Here is a 14,977-nt window from a genome sequence, read left to right on the forward strand (position 1 = left end):
CGCCGCCGCATCCCCGCCCCGGGCACCCCCCCCGCATCCCCCCCTTCCCGTGATCCCCGGAACCGCCCGAGACGGAGCCGGTACCCCCCGCCCCTCCTTCCCCGCGGCGGGGATCGGTACCGAGCAACCGATCGCGGCTGCCCCGGGATGGGATCGGCCCGACCCGCGCCCCACGGAGCCCCCCGAGTGTGTCCCCCCCCCCCCGGCACTGCAGCCGAGACCGAAATGAAGGGTGACCCCCCCAAAGAGCCCCGCCGGTAGCAGGAGGCGGGGTCTGGCAGCAGCGGGGTCCCCCCTCCCCGGGAGGGGACACAGCCCCCAGGGCACCCCCGGCCACCCCCCCGCCAGTCTGCCGGCTGATGCACAGACACAGGGACACCGAGCGCCCACCTCCGTCACTTTATTGTGGGGGACCCCGTGGGAAGCAACCTCTGTCCCCTCAAAACGTTACAGGGCCACGTCACCCCCCCCCGGGGCACATCAGGGCGTGGCAAAGGATCCCAGAACTTCCGTGGTTTCCCCCCCTCTTCTCCAGGTCTTCTGCGGCTGCTCCATCCCCACAGAGGAGAAAGGGGACGGTCCGGAGACCCCACACTGGGGTTTCAGGGGTCCCTGTGGCTCCAGGAACCAGTGGAGGAGTCGGAGCTGCAGCTCATCCTGGCACGGGAGCAGGACTCCAGCACCCCCCATATCCCACACTGGGGGTCCCCCGGGTGAGGAGACCCCGGAGCTGCCGGGCTCAGCTCACGGCCCCTGGCTCCAGGCTCCCGTTGGCAGCTGCTCCCCGGGCCGGGGTGGACGAGGCTGTTTCCTGTGGCTGCTGCTGGTCATGCCGGGGCCCCGGCTGGTACGGGAGGTGACCCTGCTGGGGACAGGACAGGGACGGTGTGTGTTGGCTGTGGTGGGACACAGCTGGGGACAGTGTCGCTCCCACACGAATTGGCTGTTCCACGGGATGGGAGCACCAACAGACCGGGAGACGCTTCCTGTGGGCTCCTGCTTGAAACCAACGGCTACAGCAAACCGGGGGTCTTCAGTCAGAGCCTGGGCTGGGGTCCCCCCCACCCCAAAACTCGGCTCTCATGACAGGGGAGGCAGGACAAGGAGGTGGGTGACATCACCAAAGAGGACACCCTGTGGGGAAATCCCAAAGAAGCCCCAGGCTCCAGGCAGGACAGGAGCAAGCTTCAGTTATTCCAGTGAAAAGTTAAGACTCCAAGGAAGAACGGAGAACCCCTGGCCTGGGAAACAACTCCCCTAAAAACCCCCAGCTGGGATTAAGAGGTTCCAACAGCAGGCAACCCCCTTGGCCAGACATCCCCAGTGTCCCAGACATCCCCACCCAGGACAAGGGTGGCACTGAGCCACCCACGGAGCCACCTCGGGGGCCAGGCTCTGGCTGCCACCCCCACCCTGGCACTCCTAATGCCATCCAGACCACAGGCACACCCAGGCTCTGGAGCTGCTTCGTGGAAGAGGAGCCCCTCCTGGTGGGAAGAAGGGTGGGGTCTCCTGCTGGGAAAAACCCATCCCGGGGTGGGTGATGGGTCCCACCCGGCCATACCTGCGTGGGCAGCTCGGCCGGAGGGATGAGCGGGGTGGAGGAGCTGCCCCTGTCTGTCTCCTCCAGTGCCAGGATGTCGATGGGAGCCTCGGCCATGTCCCGCAGGGATGGATCGAGGGTCACAGAAGGGTCAAAGAGCAGAGGGGAAGGGGGGCACTGCATCCCATCACCCACCACGTCCAGGTCCTGGCAGGGAAAACAGCACAGCGGCTCATCAGGAGAGGTCTGAGGAGACTCCAGGCCTCCAAAGCAGCAGGAAATGGAGGAGAGGGGCAAGGGAGGAGGAGGAGTGGGCGCCATGCCCCTGGGACCCCCAGCCAGCAGCCAGGAACACACCCCAGGAACCCCCTCCTCCTCCCTCCTTCTGGAATGCCGTGATCCTGGCTGGCACTGCTGAGGACAAGGTGTGGGACACACCACCTGGAGCCCAGCGTGATGTGTTGTCCACAAAATGTCCCTCCAGCACCTGGAATGGCTTCAGTAGGGTCTAACCAGGCCCTTCTGGGGACCCCCAGAGCAGTCCCCTGTCTCCAGGATGTCACACACATTCCTGGGGACCCCCGGAGTGATCCCTGCTCTCCAGGATGTCACACACATTCCTGGGGACCCCCGGAGTGATCCCTGCTCTCCAGGATGTCACAAACATTCCAGGGGACACCTGGAACATCCCCACCCTCCCCTAGGATGTCACACCTCCTCCACTTGCCCTGACACCACAGATGGGGACGGACAGGCTCTGAGGACTCCTCCATCTGCCCTCCCTGACGAGGGGAGAGGCTGGGATTTGTTTTGGCTCCAAAGGGGGTTTGACACAAGGGCGAGATTCCTGTGACTCACGAGTGGCGCTTCCCCAGCCTGGCACGACGTGAGACACAACACAGATGCCCCCAGCAGCTTCCACGAATCCGCAGCGCTCCAGAGGGAGCTCGGAACCCTCTCAAAGGACAGGATGAGGGAAAACAGTCCTGCTTTTCCTTCCTAACCCAAAAAATCCACCTCCTGTTTGCACAGAAAGAGGCTGGGATCTGATCTGAGGCGGCTCCTGCTGCTGGAATCCCTCCTCCATCACCAAACCCCAGAGCGCATCCCAGCTTTGCCTCCAACAGCAGGGCTCGGCAATCTCGGGAGCATCCAAACACTGAGGGGACACCTCGCTCAGAGGAGCAGCTCCCACGGATCCTGGGCCTTTGATTCTGGCTAAATGCATTCCTGAGGCTTTGAAGTCTGTTGCCTTCAATGCAGGATGCCACCATAATCTGGGGATTAAAATCTTCGTTTTCCTCATGTGAGAGAAAATGGGAAAAAAATCCTCTTTCTAAGAGGCCCCTGAAGGGATTTCAATGAGCACAACCATTCCAAAGGAGCAGCCACCAACCCTGGAACAGCTCCCAAACCTTCCACATTCCTGCATTTTCACAGAATCTCAGGATGCTTTGCATTGGGAAGGAATGTAAAGCTCACCCCATCCTACCCCCTGCCATGGCCAGGGACACCTTCCATCATCCCAGGCTGCTCCAAGCCCCCTCCAGCCTGGCCTTGGGCACTGCCAGGGATCCAGGGGCAGCCCCAGCTGCTCTGGGCACCCTGTGCCAGGGCCTCCCCACCCTCACGGGAATTCCTTCCCAATATCCCATCCAACCCTGTCTCTTGGCAGTGAGAAGCCATTCCCCCTTGTCCTGGCACTCCATCCCTTGTCCCAAGTCCCTCTCCAGCTCTCTACAGGCACTGGAAGGGGCTCTAAGGTGTCCCTGGATCCCTCTCCTCTCCAAGTGAGCACCCCCAGCTCTCCCAGCCTGGCTCCAGAGGTGTTCCAGCCCTTGGAGCCGCTCCATGGCCTCCTTTGGCCTCGCTCCAGCAGCTCCTCCTGCACTGAGCATCCCAGACCCAGATGCAGTATTCTGGGCAGGCTCTCAGGAGGGCAGCGTCCCCGTGGGACCCACTTACATCACTGAATTCCAGAGGCAAACTCTCCGTGGGCTGGAGCTCGGCCGCGCTCAGGTACAGATCGGTGGGAGCAGCTCCCAGCTCCTGGGGGACAGCCAGGACCTGCTCGGGGACGTACATCTGGGGGGGCAGGCGGAGGTGCAGGGGGCAACAGGGCTCCTCAGAGAGGCTCACGGGCACAGGCTTGTTGCATGGAACTTCCTCTGAGCCCTGGCACGGCTTGAAGAGTGTCTGGTTTGTATCCTGGCAGATATCTGGGAAGAGGCGGTCAAGGAAAGCGGCAGAGGTACGGCCAGAGACACATCCAGAGGGATGAACGCTGAGAAAAGCTCCCAACTCCCCCACAAACGGTGTCAAACCACCCCCCCATTTCTCCCAGATCTGCAATCCCGAGCCTAGAGCTGCACCCCAACTGCCCAGGGATGTGGGTGACATAATTTCCATGATGGAAAACTGGGACAGCAGCCACAGCCCCCCCCCCGGTGGGGGCTGGGAGATGTGGCTGGATCCCTGTAAACCACTTGCAGATCCTCAGATGGATGGCACAAAGGCACGGGATTAACTTTTGTTTGCAGACATCTGTGGAAAACGATCAGCTCCAGCCCCACAGGCAGGGAGATCCCAGCACACACAATGCCTTTCCCACAGCCAGAAGTTTAGTTATGGTATTTCCATCTTCCCACTGCATTTTCCTTCCCAATGGAAAACCTGTTCCTGCCAGAGGTGTAAATGGGATTTCCTGCCTTTAATCTCAAACTCTGCTTCAACTGCATCACAGTTGCAGAGAAATCCAGAGGCACAGAAGCTACAGATCAAACCCCATCCTGCTCTGATCCTGTCACCTTCCAAACCTTTCCTCTTCCCACCCCTTCTTTCTCTTCCCACGCCCATCCTCTTCTTCCAAGCCCCATTCTCTTCTGATCCCATCCTCCTCTTCCAACTCCTTCCTCCTCTTCTAACCCCTCTCTCTTCTGACCCCATTCCTCCTTTTCCACCCTTTTCCTCCTCTTTTAATCTTTCTCTTCTTCCTATCCTTTCCTCTTTTCCCAATCCCCATTCACTTCTTCCAGCCTCTTCTTCCAACTCCTTCTTCCTCTTCCTCCTCCTCCTCTTCTTCCCCCCTTCTCCTCTTCCATCCCCTTCCAACCACGATCATCCCAACTGCTCTCCAGCTTTGGGGGGGTTCACACTGCAATTTCCTCACACACCACACACAGTGTGGGAGAGGGGAAAATATTCCCAAACTCACACAAACTGGGAAAAGACACCATGTTTACATCAATTTCTTCAGCTGTCTAGGTTTGAGATTCACCCTTCTCTCCTCCCTGCTCCAAGGATTTCTCATGAATCCACTTCCTGGCAGAGCCATAATCCAGGCTGGCAGCAATGTCGGAGCCCAGCCCAACAAAGACAGAGCTGGGACACCCAAGGACAGAGGTGGTGAGGGACCAGAGGATGGGGAAGGCAGATTTTCATCTCCTGGAGCAACTCCCAGCTCCCAGCACTGACTTTACTGGTAGCCAAAAGCACAAGAGGACAAAAATCCCAGGCTCCATCTGGAGCCTCCCAGCCTTTCGCCATCCCTTTAGTGCCCTGTCACAAACAATCCAGCTCCTGGAAGTGAACAGAGCCCAAGAGCCTCCCAAAAAGCCGCAGATGTTATCAGATGTTATCAGCTGCCTGAGGAAAAGCTTGTTTGTGTCAGTGAGAGTCAGCTGAGAGCTCCCGCCAGACCCAGCTCTTCCCCTCCCTCCCGAGAGTGGCAGCTGCCAACAGCAGCTTTTCCAGCTGTTTTATGGGATTTCTCCTCTTTATTTTGAGGTCTGTGGTGGTTAGAGAGAAACAAAGGCAGCTTCCAGCTCCTGCTCCCTGCACAGGGCTGGGGGAGTCTGACAACTCCAGGGACAATGCGAACCCAGGGGCTCTCAAAAATCCAGAATCTCAAAAAAATCTGAAAGCTCCTCCAGACCCAAGAGCTCCCAGAAACTCACGAGCTCCTCCAGACCCAGGAGCTCCCACAAATCCAGAAGTTCCACAAACCCAGGAACTCTGATAAACCCAAGAGCTCCCACAAATCCAGCACCTCCCACAAACCCAAGATCTTCCACAGATCCAGAAACTCCTCCTCACCCAGTCCTGGGACCCAGTGCCAGAACTTGTCCTGACTCACCCCATTGCTCGCTCCTGCAGCTCCAACCTGATCCAAATCTGGACACATCCACCCACTCCCACAAGAGCGGACAGAGCTGATGCACCCAGGGCAATGCTGGAGTTAGGGATCCCATACTGGGAGTCATCCCTGAGCTGGGGGATCCTTGATCCCATGCTGGGGGCTGATCCCTGAGCTGAGGGATCCCAGTGGAACTTTCAGTGCTGGCTCTCCAATAGCTGAGGCTGACTTGGGAAGTGGAACAGCTCAAGGCTGTTCACACACACACGAGAACTTTTTCAGGGGTCACAGAGACTGAGGTGGGCCATAGCAGCTCCAAACAGGCTTGGAACTACCCTTCCAGACCCTCCCAAAAATCCCCAAGGCCACGCTCTGGTGTGTGTGTCCTCAGGTGGGGGGCAGGCTCTGCTCCCAGGGAACAAGGGACAGGACAAGAGGAAACAGCCTCAAGCTTTGCCATGGCACGTTCAGGAATTTCTGAATTCATCAGGAGGAATTTCTTCATGGAAAGGGTGGTCAGAGATTGGAAGGGCTGCTCAGGGAGGTGCTGGAGTCTCCATCCCTGAAGGGGATTCATGCACATCCCTCACAGCTCAGGATCTCTGCTTCCAAGTGAAATGCCCACCCTGTTTGGATGCTCTGGACCCAAGAGGCCACGGCAGGACAACCCCTGGGACCAGCCCAGCCTTTTGTTGCTCCCTCACGAATTGGCTGTTCCACGGGATGGGAGCACCAACAGACAGGGAGACATTTCCTGTGGGCTCCTGCTTGAAACCAACGGCTACAGCAAACCGACGGCCTTGATTCAGGGCCAGAGAAGGACAAAGGAGGCACAGCCACAGGGCAAACTGCTGGCAGACAGCTGGGAACAGTGTCAGGATCAAAGGATACGTGTGAGGCAGTGCCGGGTCATCGGGAGGGACTGGTTGGAGCATCGGACGTCATCAACAAAGGCCAAGCAGCGCTGGCTGGAGCGGGTGGTGTGTGCCTGAAATCATGGAATGGGTTGGGTTGGGAGAGACCTTAAAGCTCCTTAAGCTCCTGTTCCCATGGGGAGGGACACCTTCCACTATCCCATGGTGCTCTAAGCCACATCCGACCTGGCCTTGGACACTTTCAGTGAGGGGACAGCCACAGCTTCTCTGGGCAACCTGTGCCAGTGCCTCCCCAACCTTGCAGGGAGGAATTTGCTCCCAATATCCCACCTAAACCTCTCATATCTTAGCTTAAAACCATTCCCTCTTGTCCTGTCACTGCCTGTCTATGTAAAAACTCCCTCTCCCTCTTTTTATTAAGCCTCCTTTAGGCACTGGAATGGACTCACTCAGAACCAGGAGCTCACATAGACCCAAGAGCTCCCAAAAACCTGAGAGCCTTGACAAACCCATGAGCTGTCACAAACCCATGAGCTCCTACAGACCCAGGAGCTCCCAAAAATCCCCAAGCCCACAAATACCCTGAGCCTCCTTTTCTCCAAGCTGGGCCCCTCCAGCTCCCTCAATTCCTCAGTTTTCCAGCCCATTCTCTTTGTGCTCCAGTCCCTTCCTCAGACTTGACCCTCAGCGTCTTTCTTGCTGCAAGGAGCCCAAAACTGACCCCAGGATTCAAGGTGTGGACACCAAGAGCTCCCACAGACCCGAGAGCTCCTGCAGACCCAGGAGCTACCACAGATCCACAAGCTCCCACAAACCCCCAAGCCTCAACAAACCCAGGAGCTTCTCCAAACCCAGGAGGGGTGACAGCCAGGACAATCCTTGCAGGAAGGGGAAAATCTGCCAGGGCTTGGGATCACTCCCAGAAAGACACAAGAAGAGAGACCCATCCAGGATGTCCCCACGGACCTGCTGGGCCGCGCCGTCGGTGGCCAGGACCCTGCGCTCGCGGAGCTGCCGGTGCAGCAGAGCCTCCACCCCGTAGCGCTGCCGGTAGCGCCGGAGGCACTTGAGCCGCTTTAGATTCTCCCTCTCCTTGGCCATCAGCCCCTCGGGCCCTGTCAGGAGGCTGCTCCCTGCAGAAATAAAAGAAGAGTCAGGAATCTCCACCCACCTGCCTGTTTTTTTTTCTGGCATCAAGAGCCCGAATCGGCCGTCGAGGGCTCCATCCACAGGAGCAAGGGGAAGCTTTGGGTGCCGCGCCTGGCGGTGCAGGTTCCATCCCAAAATTTATCCCGACCTCTCTGCACGCACCAGGAATGCTTGGGCCCAAGGAGTATTTTTAAAACCTCCTTTAAAAAGAATTCAGCCGCTCCCATCCGTTGTGATTTCAGCAGCAGAACAGAAGCTTGTCAAATTCCAGGTCGCTCCTGTGCGAGTTCTGGAAGCTTCCCGCCAGCATTCCTGGTGTAATTACAGGGCAACGCTCAGGATCTGCTTTTCTCTGACTCGATTGCTAAAAAGAGTTCTGCAAAATTGGTATGTACCAAACTCCTGGTTATTTTTACTTGAGCCTGAGCTGAATTATGGCGTTTTCCAGGATGAGCTATTAAAGGACGATGCTGGAAAAAAAGAGTCCTTTGCTCTGCAATACTTGGGATCAGTTATACAACTCGGTTTTGCCTCTGTTGAACTGGGAATTCCTGCTCCCAAGAGCATATTCTGCACAGGGAGAACGTCAGCAGAGGCAGAGGGAAAGCTGCATCCATGCTAAGGAGGAATATGCCAGTGCAGCAGCACTGCTGTTACTGGAACCAACTCCTGTCCACACACCAAGGGCCTTATGGATGAATATTTTTTGTTCGTGAAAGGAAAAAACAGGAAATCCCAGTACAAAATAAGCACTTTTGTCTCAGAATTAACATTACAGCTCATTTCCTGCCAACGCTGCAAGCTCTGAAGAGCAAAGAAAAGCATGAGCTTTGGAACTCTAATGATATGGATCTCTGGGCATGGGACCAGCATAGAATCATGGACTCAGAAGAGCTCTCCAGGATCAGAGTCCAACCTGTGACTGATCCCTACCTTGTCAGCCAGACCAGAGCACTGAGTGCAATGTCCAGTTGTTCCTTGAACACCGCCAGGGATGGGGACTCCACCACCTCCCTGGGCAGTTCCAATGCCTGACCACCTTTTCCCTAAAGAAATCCTCTTGATGTCCAACCCAAACCTCCCCTGGCACAGACTGAGGCCATTTCCTCTTGTCTCATTGTTCTGTGGGAGCAGATCCTGACCCCCATCTGGCTGCACCCTCCTCTCAGGGAGTTACAGAGAGTGAGATGGTCTCACCTTCCTTTTCTCCAGGCCTTAGGATTGTAGCTTTTATGTTTTTCATATCCTGTAATTCTTCAGTGTATAATTCTAAACTCCATATAGACTGTTAGCTACTGTTCTCCCATTCTGGTCAGGCAAAACAATTCCTCTCTAGGCCTGAAGCTCAAGGACACCTCACTGTCTCAGGCCCCGAGTAAGGTAAACAACAGTGAGTTGGAGGGGAGCAAACTTGGAGTAAATGACTTCATTATCTGAAGATGTAATTGAACGATTAACCCCTGATATGCAAATGGACGAAATTTATAAAAGTATGAAAATCCATGACCTGACATCCATTTTGGGTGTAGCTCCTGGGGGCTTTGACTGCCCTAATGTACCTGAAGGCCCTTCAAGAAATAGAACTGCTTTTATTCTCTTAATTTTGTCTAGCCTCTGTTTTCAGGTAGTCCCAAAAAGGCATCAGGCTCAGCCCCTCCCAGCTCCCTCAGTTCTCCAGACCCTTCTCCTTTGTGCTTCAGCCATTTCCTCACCTCTGGCCATGCTCCAGCCCCTCAACGAAACACCTGCTCCAAGTGTGGAACCCTCCCCATACCCTGCTCTGAAATCTGCCTTTAGAAAGGCCCAAACCCCCATTTTTTAGCAGATTTTTTGTGCACGCCCTCAGGCAGGAGGTCCCGGGCTCACCGATGGCCTCGTGCTCTCCCTTCCGGCTGTGCAGGAAGCGGCGCTTCTTCTCCTTCAGCAGGTGCTGGAGCCGCTTGAACTGGTCAATGTAGAGGGACTGGAGCCGGATCAGCTTCTCCCGCATGATCAGAGCCACCTCCTCAGCCGTGTACACGCCGGCGTGCCTGGAAAACCCACGGAAGAGGGTCTGGCTGGGAGGGTCCCTGATCCCCACAAAGGGTGTGGGGATTGATCCCTGAAGGGTGTGGGGAATCCCATGGGTTTTTTCCGCTGAAGAGTCTGGGGGTTCCTCGGGGATGGACCCACAAAGGGGGTGGGGGTCCCCTGGGGCTGTTCTCCAAAAGGGTGTGGGGGTCTCTCAAGGCTGAACCCCCCCAAAGGTGTGGGGGTCCCTCAGGGCTGATCCCGCTCAGGGTGTGGGGGTCCCTTGGGGTTGTTGCCACAAAGAGTGTGGAGGTCTTTCAGGGCTAAACCCCAAATTATGTTGGGGGGGGTCCCACTGGGCTGTTCTCCCCAAGGGTGTGGGGGTCTCTCAAGGCTGAACTCATGAAGGTTGGGGGAAATTCTCTCAGGATTCTTCTTCCAAAGGCTGTGGGGGTGCCTCAGGGCTGATCCCCCCCCCCCCAAACAATACTGATGTTATTGGGAAAATTCTGGGTTACACCATCAGCAAGTGATGAGCTGAAATACTCAATTTCAGGCTTTAAGAGAAGGGATCACCCAGAGAAGCTGCTGAGCGATCCACCCCACTGTGGAAGAGGATGAGCAGCAAATGTTTCCCAGAAAACCCCAGATCCAGGACAGCCAAAAAACCACGTGGGCATAAATCCATGAAAAACCACTGATGTCGTCACCTTTTTAACACAACCACTGTTCCCTGGAGCCAGAACACGTAACACGTGTGTCAAATGTACCTCAGTGAGCCCAGAACATATAACACGTGTGTAGCAGGCAGCAGCCACCACGGAATCCCAGAGGTTGGAAAAGCTCTCCAGGATTGAGTCCAACCTGTGACCAACCCCCATCAGAGCCCTGAGTGTCACATCCAGTCAATTCCTTGGACACCACCAAGGATGGGGACTCCACCACCTTCCTGGGCAGTTCCAACGCCTGACAACTCTTTCCATGAAGAAATTCCTCCCAATGTCAACCTGAACCTCCCCTGGCACAGACTGAGGCCGTTTCCCCTCGTCCTGTCCCTGGTTTCCTGGGAGCAAAGCCTGACCCCCACCTGGCTGCAGCCTCTTGTCAGGAAGTTGTGGAGAGCCAGAAGGTTCCCTCTGAGCCTTTTTTCCAGGCTGAGCCCCTTCCCCCCAGAATGTAACACAGATTTAACTCCCCAACCTACTTGAGGGGATCCTCCTGGTCGCTGTCGATGCTGTCAGCCTCACTGTCAGGGTCCCCACGCCACGTCTGCTCCACGGTGACAGGGTCCTGCTCGCAGTCACTCCAGCTGTCCTCGTCTGCAGGACACAGCACCGGGAGTCACAGGACACTGTCCCACACCCCCGGATGGCCAGGGACACCCCGGAGCTCGGCCCCACGGAGCTGAGCCGGCTCTGCCTCGTGCCAAGAGGGAATTCTCCACCCCAAAACTGCGAGTGATGGACATGGAGCAGGAAACAACAGGAAACCTCCCAGCTTGGAACAGCCAGAACACACTGGGAGCGATGCTCCAGCCTGCCCAGGAACCACGGAAATTCGGTGGTACTATCTAGCAGCCCCACTAACATTTCCATGCTAAACCTGCAGGATTTGGGTCTGGCAGTGTGATTTCTCTGCAGGTGAGACACACCAGGCTTAACAAAACCCCAGCTTTTACTCCCAGACCATGGGATCTTTTTCCCACTGGACTTAAGAAGGGATGTTCTTGGCTTTCCCCCACAGAGCAGCCCAGCACTGCTTTTGGGTTCAGTCCTTACCCAGGATGCGGCTGGCCTCGCTCCGGCTGCTGTCCATGCTCTGGGAGCCCAGCTCTGCCCGGGCGTAGGAGCTCAGCTGGCACAGGAGGGTTTCGCCCACAGGCCCGGGGTTGGATTTCTTCACCTGAGCCTGGAGCGCCAGCGCGTTCCGCCGGGCGTGCTCCGCACAGAACGAGGTGCTGAGGGACAAAGCACGAGCTCATTACGACCTCCGGCCCTCAGCCAGGCAAGGAAGCGTGGAATAGTTTGGGTAGGGAGAATCTAAAAGCTGATCTGAGCCCCCTCACAGCCTGAACCCACTCAATCTGCCGGCTCCTGCTGCTGGAATCCCTCCTCCATCACCAATTCCCAGAGCACATCCCAGCTTTGCCTCCAACAGCAGGGCTCGGCAATCTCGGGAGCATCCAAACACTGAGGGGACACCTCGCTCAGAGGAGCAGCTCCCACGGATCCTGGGCCTTTGATTCTGGCTAAATGCATTCCTGAGGCTTTGAAGTCTGTTGCCTTCAATGCAGGATGCCACCATAATCTGGGGATTAAAATCTTTGTGTTTTCCTCATGTGAGAGAAAATGGGGGGGAAAAAAAAAAATCCTCTTTCTAAGAGGCCCCTGAAAGGATTTCAATGAGCACAACCATTCCAAAGGAGCAGCCACCAACCCTGGAACAGCTCCCAAACCTTCCACATTCCTGCATTTTCACAGAATCTCAGGATGCTTTGCATTGGGAAGGAATGTAAAGCTCACCCCATCCCACCCCTGCCATGGCCAGGGACACCTTCCATCATCCCAGGGTGCTCCAAGCCCCCTCCAGCCTGGCCTTTGGCACTGCCAGGGATCCAGGGGCAGCCACAGTTGCTCTGGGCACCCTGTGCCAGGGCCTCCCCACCCTCACAGGGAGGAATTTGTTCCAAATATCCCACCTAGCCCTGCCCTCTGGCAGTGGGAAGCCATTCCCCCTCATCCTGGCACTCCATCCCTTGTAAACAATCTCTCCATCTTTCCTTCAGCTCCTTCAGGCACTGGAAGGTCACAATTAGGTCACCTCTGGGCTTTTCTTCTCCAGAATAATCCCAGTTCTCTCAGTCTTTCCTTCCAGGAGAGCTGCTCCATCCCTCTACTCAGCTTGGTGCCTCTCTAGACTCGCTCCAACAGCTCCATGTTTTTCCTGTGCTGGGGACAGGGCTGGAGGCAGCTCTGGGTGCAGGGTTTCACCTGAGCAGGGCAGAAGGGCAGGGAACACCCCCTGGCACCTGAAATCTCTCATAGAGAGCTGGCTGCAGGTCCAGCCTGGGAATGCTGAGAGCCCACTCAGCACTGTGGGAATGTCACCTCTGGCACCGGCAGCAGGCAGAGAAAAGAGCTTCCAGTTAAAGCCAGCGAGGTGGGTGAGTTTTTGAGCTCTTCTGCTTCCAAACATTCTCACTGGACTCTGCCTTCCCCACATTTTATGGCACAGGGACCAGGGTGGAGACAACCACTGTCCACATCCCTGTAAATCCCTGGAAGCAACACTCCCGTGAGGAATCTGTGCTCTATCGCCGTGTCCATAACTCTTCCATCCCCTTCCATCCCCAGCACTTGGAGCATTTTAAAGAGCTCAGAACAGCAGCAGCACAACCAGATCAAAGCTCCACAGGGACCCGAGTGGCTGCACTGGGATTATCCACTGGCACAGGCAGTGGGAAGCGCTGGAATGAGGGAAGGACAGCACAGATGGATCCAGTGTGGGGCCTGGAGCACTCCAGCCACCTTCTGCTTGGCCAGGGCACAGCCCACGGACCCAAAATGACTGCATGGAGTCTTTTTCCATCTTAGAAACACTTTGGAAAAAGGGAGATGCTTCTCAGAGGTAACCCAAGTGCAGCAGCTGAAGGAGAAAAATCACGGAATATCCTGAAAGGGACCCACAAGGATCACCAGGTCCAAATCCTGGCCTTATACAGGATATCCCAAAATCCCACCATGTCCCTGGATGCATTATCCAAACACTCCTTGGGCTCTGGCAGGGTCACTTGTGAATGTGACCACTGCCCTGAGGAGCTGTTCTGGTGCTCAACTGGAGGAAGAACCCTTTCCCAAAATCCAGTATAAACCTCCCCTGACACAGCTCCAGCTTCAACAGGGAAAACAAAGAGAAAAACCTCCCCCTGCCTCTTTTAATTCCATAGGGTTTGGAACTGGAAAACCAGGAGGCAAAGCCACTCACCCATCCTTCTTCTCGGGTTTGGGAGCGGCGTTGGGACAACGCTTCCCGTTCTTTGTGGACACGTAGCTGCACTGCTTGAAGGGAGCATTCCTGTCCTCGAGGATGTGCTTGATGCAGAATTCCTGCCCTTCCAAGCGGGGCTGGGAGCAGGGCCGGGGGGCAAAGGCACAGGCCAGGGGCTCCTGCGGCCGCGGCACTGGGGTCAGGCGGCCTCGGCTTGTCGGCAACACATGGATCCGGATCCTGTTCATGCCGACGCTGCAGGAGGGATGCAGAGCAAGGAAAGAGAATTAAATAAACCTGTGATAAAATGAAAAGCAGCAGCGGGAAATTAATTTGAATAAAAGTCTGACCCCTTTAGCAGAAGATGAGGCTGCTCCTAAGGAGGTAATTCCCAATAATGTTTCGAGGGAACTTTAAGCCCTGCAGAAATCTGGGTGGGATCCTCTTCTCCCAGTTGCACCCTCAGTGCATCTCCTGGGTGCTCCCAGTGCCCATCGTCGCCTCTATCCCGATGTATCCCGGTGACTCATCCTGCCCCGCTACCGGTGCCAATCCCGCCTCAACCACGGTCTATCCCGGTCTTTTCAGGTGCTCATGCCGGTCTATTCCCGCCTCCATCTCGGTGTAGCCCGGTGCCCATCTTACTCTATTCCCGCCTTTATCCCGGTGCCCATCCTGATCTATCCCAGCCTCTCTCCCGGTGCCCATCCTGATCTACCCCAGCCTCTCTCCCGGTGCTCATCCTGATCTATCCCAGCCTCTCTCCCGGTGCCCATCCTGATCTATCCCAGCCTCTCTCCCGGTGCCCATCCTGATCTATCCCAGCCTCTCTCCCGGTGCCCATCCCGGTCCATCCCTGCGCGCCCCCGCCCGCGCACGTGCTCTGCCTCCGCGCTCCCGCGCATGCGCGCTACTGCCGCCCCGGCGCCGCCATTTTGTCCGCGGGCGGCGAGCGTGAGGGGCGCCCCTGAGGGGCGCCCAAGCAGCGCTGCGGGAGCGGAGAGCGGGAGGAAACCCGCCTCCGGGGCGATGCAGGGCGGAGGAGCCCTGGAGAAGCACTGGGGAGCCGCGCTGAGGGGCACACCGAGCCCCATAGCGAGCAGTCGGCGCCGCCGCCATCTTACCTCTCTGCCGCCGCGGCCTCCGCGCTGCCGCGCCGTGCACCCGCCCCGCCGCCTCACTGGCCCGCCCGCCAGCCAATCAGCGGCGGGCACAGGGGCAATACCGCGCACGATTGGTTGAGCCTGCAGTCACTCACGCTGGGAGCGGCCGCGCCCA

General features: G+C 56.9%; 1 protein-coding gene and 2 non-coding genes across 5 annotated transcripts; all 3 read right to left on the reverse strand.

Moving 5' to 3' along the window:
- Nucleotides 1-384: 384 nt before the first annotated feature.
- Nucleotides 385-14,865, reverse strand: KANSL2 (KAT8 regulatory NSL complex subunit 2). 3 transcript variants are annotated; one of them, XM_068997788.1, is made up of 10 exons: nucleotides 14,824-14,865; nucleotides 13,697-13,954; nucleotides 11,491-11,669; nucleotides 10,917-11,031; nucleotides 9,569-9,732; nucleotides 7,520-7,686; nucleotides 6,570-6,666; nucleotides 3,509-3,762; nucleotides 1,565-1,750; nucleotides 385-862 (listed from the first exon to the last, which is right to left on the reverse strand). In XM_068997788.1, the coding sequence occupies exons 2-10, from the start codon at nucleotides 13,945-13,947 to the stop codon at nucleotides 740-742; spliced, it is 1,536 nt and encodes a 511-aa protein (XP_068853889.1). In that variant the 5' UTR covers nucleotides 13,948-13,954; nucleotides 14,824-14,865; the 3' UTR covers nucleotides 385-739. The 3 variants fall into 3 exon arrangements, with proteins under 3 accessions (XP_068853889.1, XP_068853887.1, XP_068853888.1); XM_068997786.1 differs by having other exon boundaries at nucleotides 385-865; XM_068997787.1 differs by lacking the exon at nucleotides 14,824-14,865 and adding an exon at nucleotides 14,050-14,555 and having other exon boundaries at nucleotides 385-865.
- LOC138100112 (small nucleolar RNA SNORA2/SNORA34 family) lies at nucleotides 920-1,047 on the reverse strand. The gene has a single exon (XR_011146793.1). It is a non-coding gene; the product is annotated as a small nucleolar RNA SNORA2/SNORA34 family (small nucleolar RNA).
- LOC138100111 (small nucleolar RNA SNORA2/SNORA34 family) lies at nucleotides 6,366-6,493 on the reverse strand. Its single transcript, XR_011146792.1, has one exon. It is a non-coding gene; the product is annotated as a small nucleolar RNA SNORA2/SNORA34 family (small nucleolar RNA).
- Nucleotides 14,866-14,977: the final 112 nt, after the last annotated feature.

Source organism: Aphelocoma coerulescens, chromosome 29 (genome assembly GCF_041296385.1).
Source record: "Aphelocoma coerulescens isolate FSJ_1873_10779 chromosome 29, UR_Acoe_1.0, whole genome shotgun sequence".
In the NCBI taxonomy this organism is placed as follows: Eukaryota; Metazoa; Chordata; class Aves; order Passeriformes; family Corvidae; genus Aphelocoma; species Aphelocoma coerulescens.

Coding starts and splice junctions, on each gene's coding strand:
- KANSL2 (XM_068997786.1), bottom strand. CDS start 13,947: ATGAACAGGATCCGGATCCATGTGTTGCCGACAAGCCGAGGCCGCCTG. Junction 6,667..7,519: donor CCGACGGCGCGGCCCAGCAG/GTCCGTGGGGAC, acceptor CCATGATTTCAG/GCACACACCACCCGCTCCAG. Junction 1,751..3,508: donor TGCCTCTGGAATTCAGTGAT/GTAAGTGGGTCC, acceptor TTTCCCTGCCAG/GACCTGGACGTGGTGGGTGA.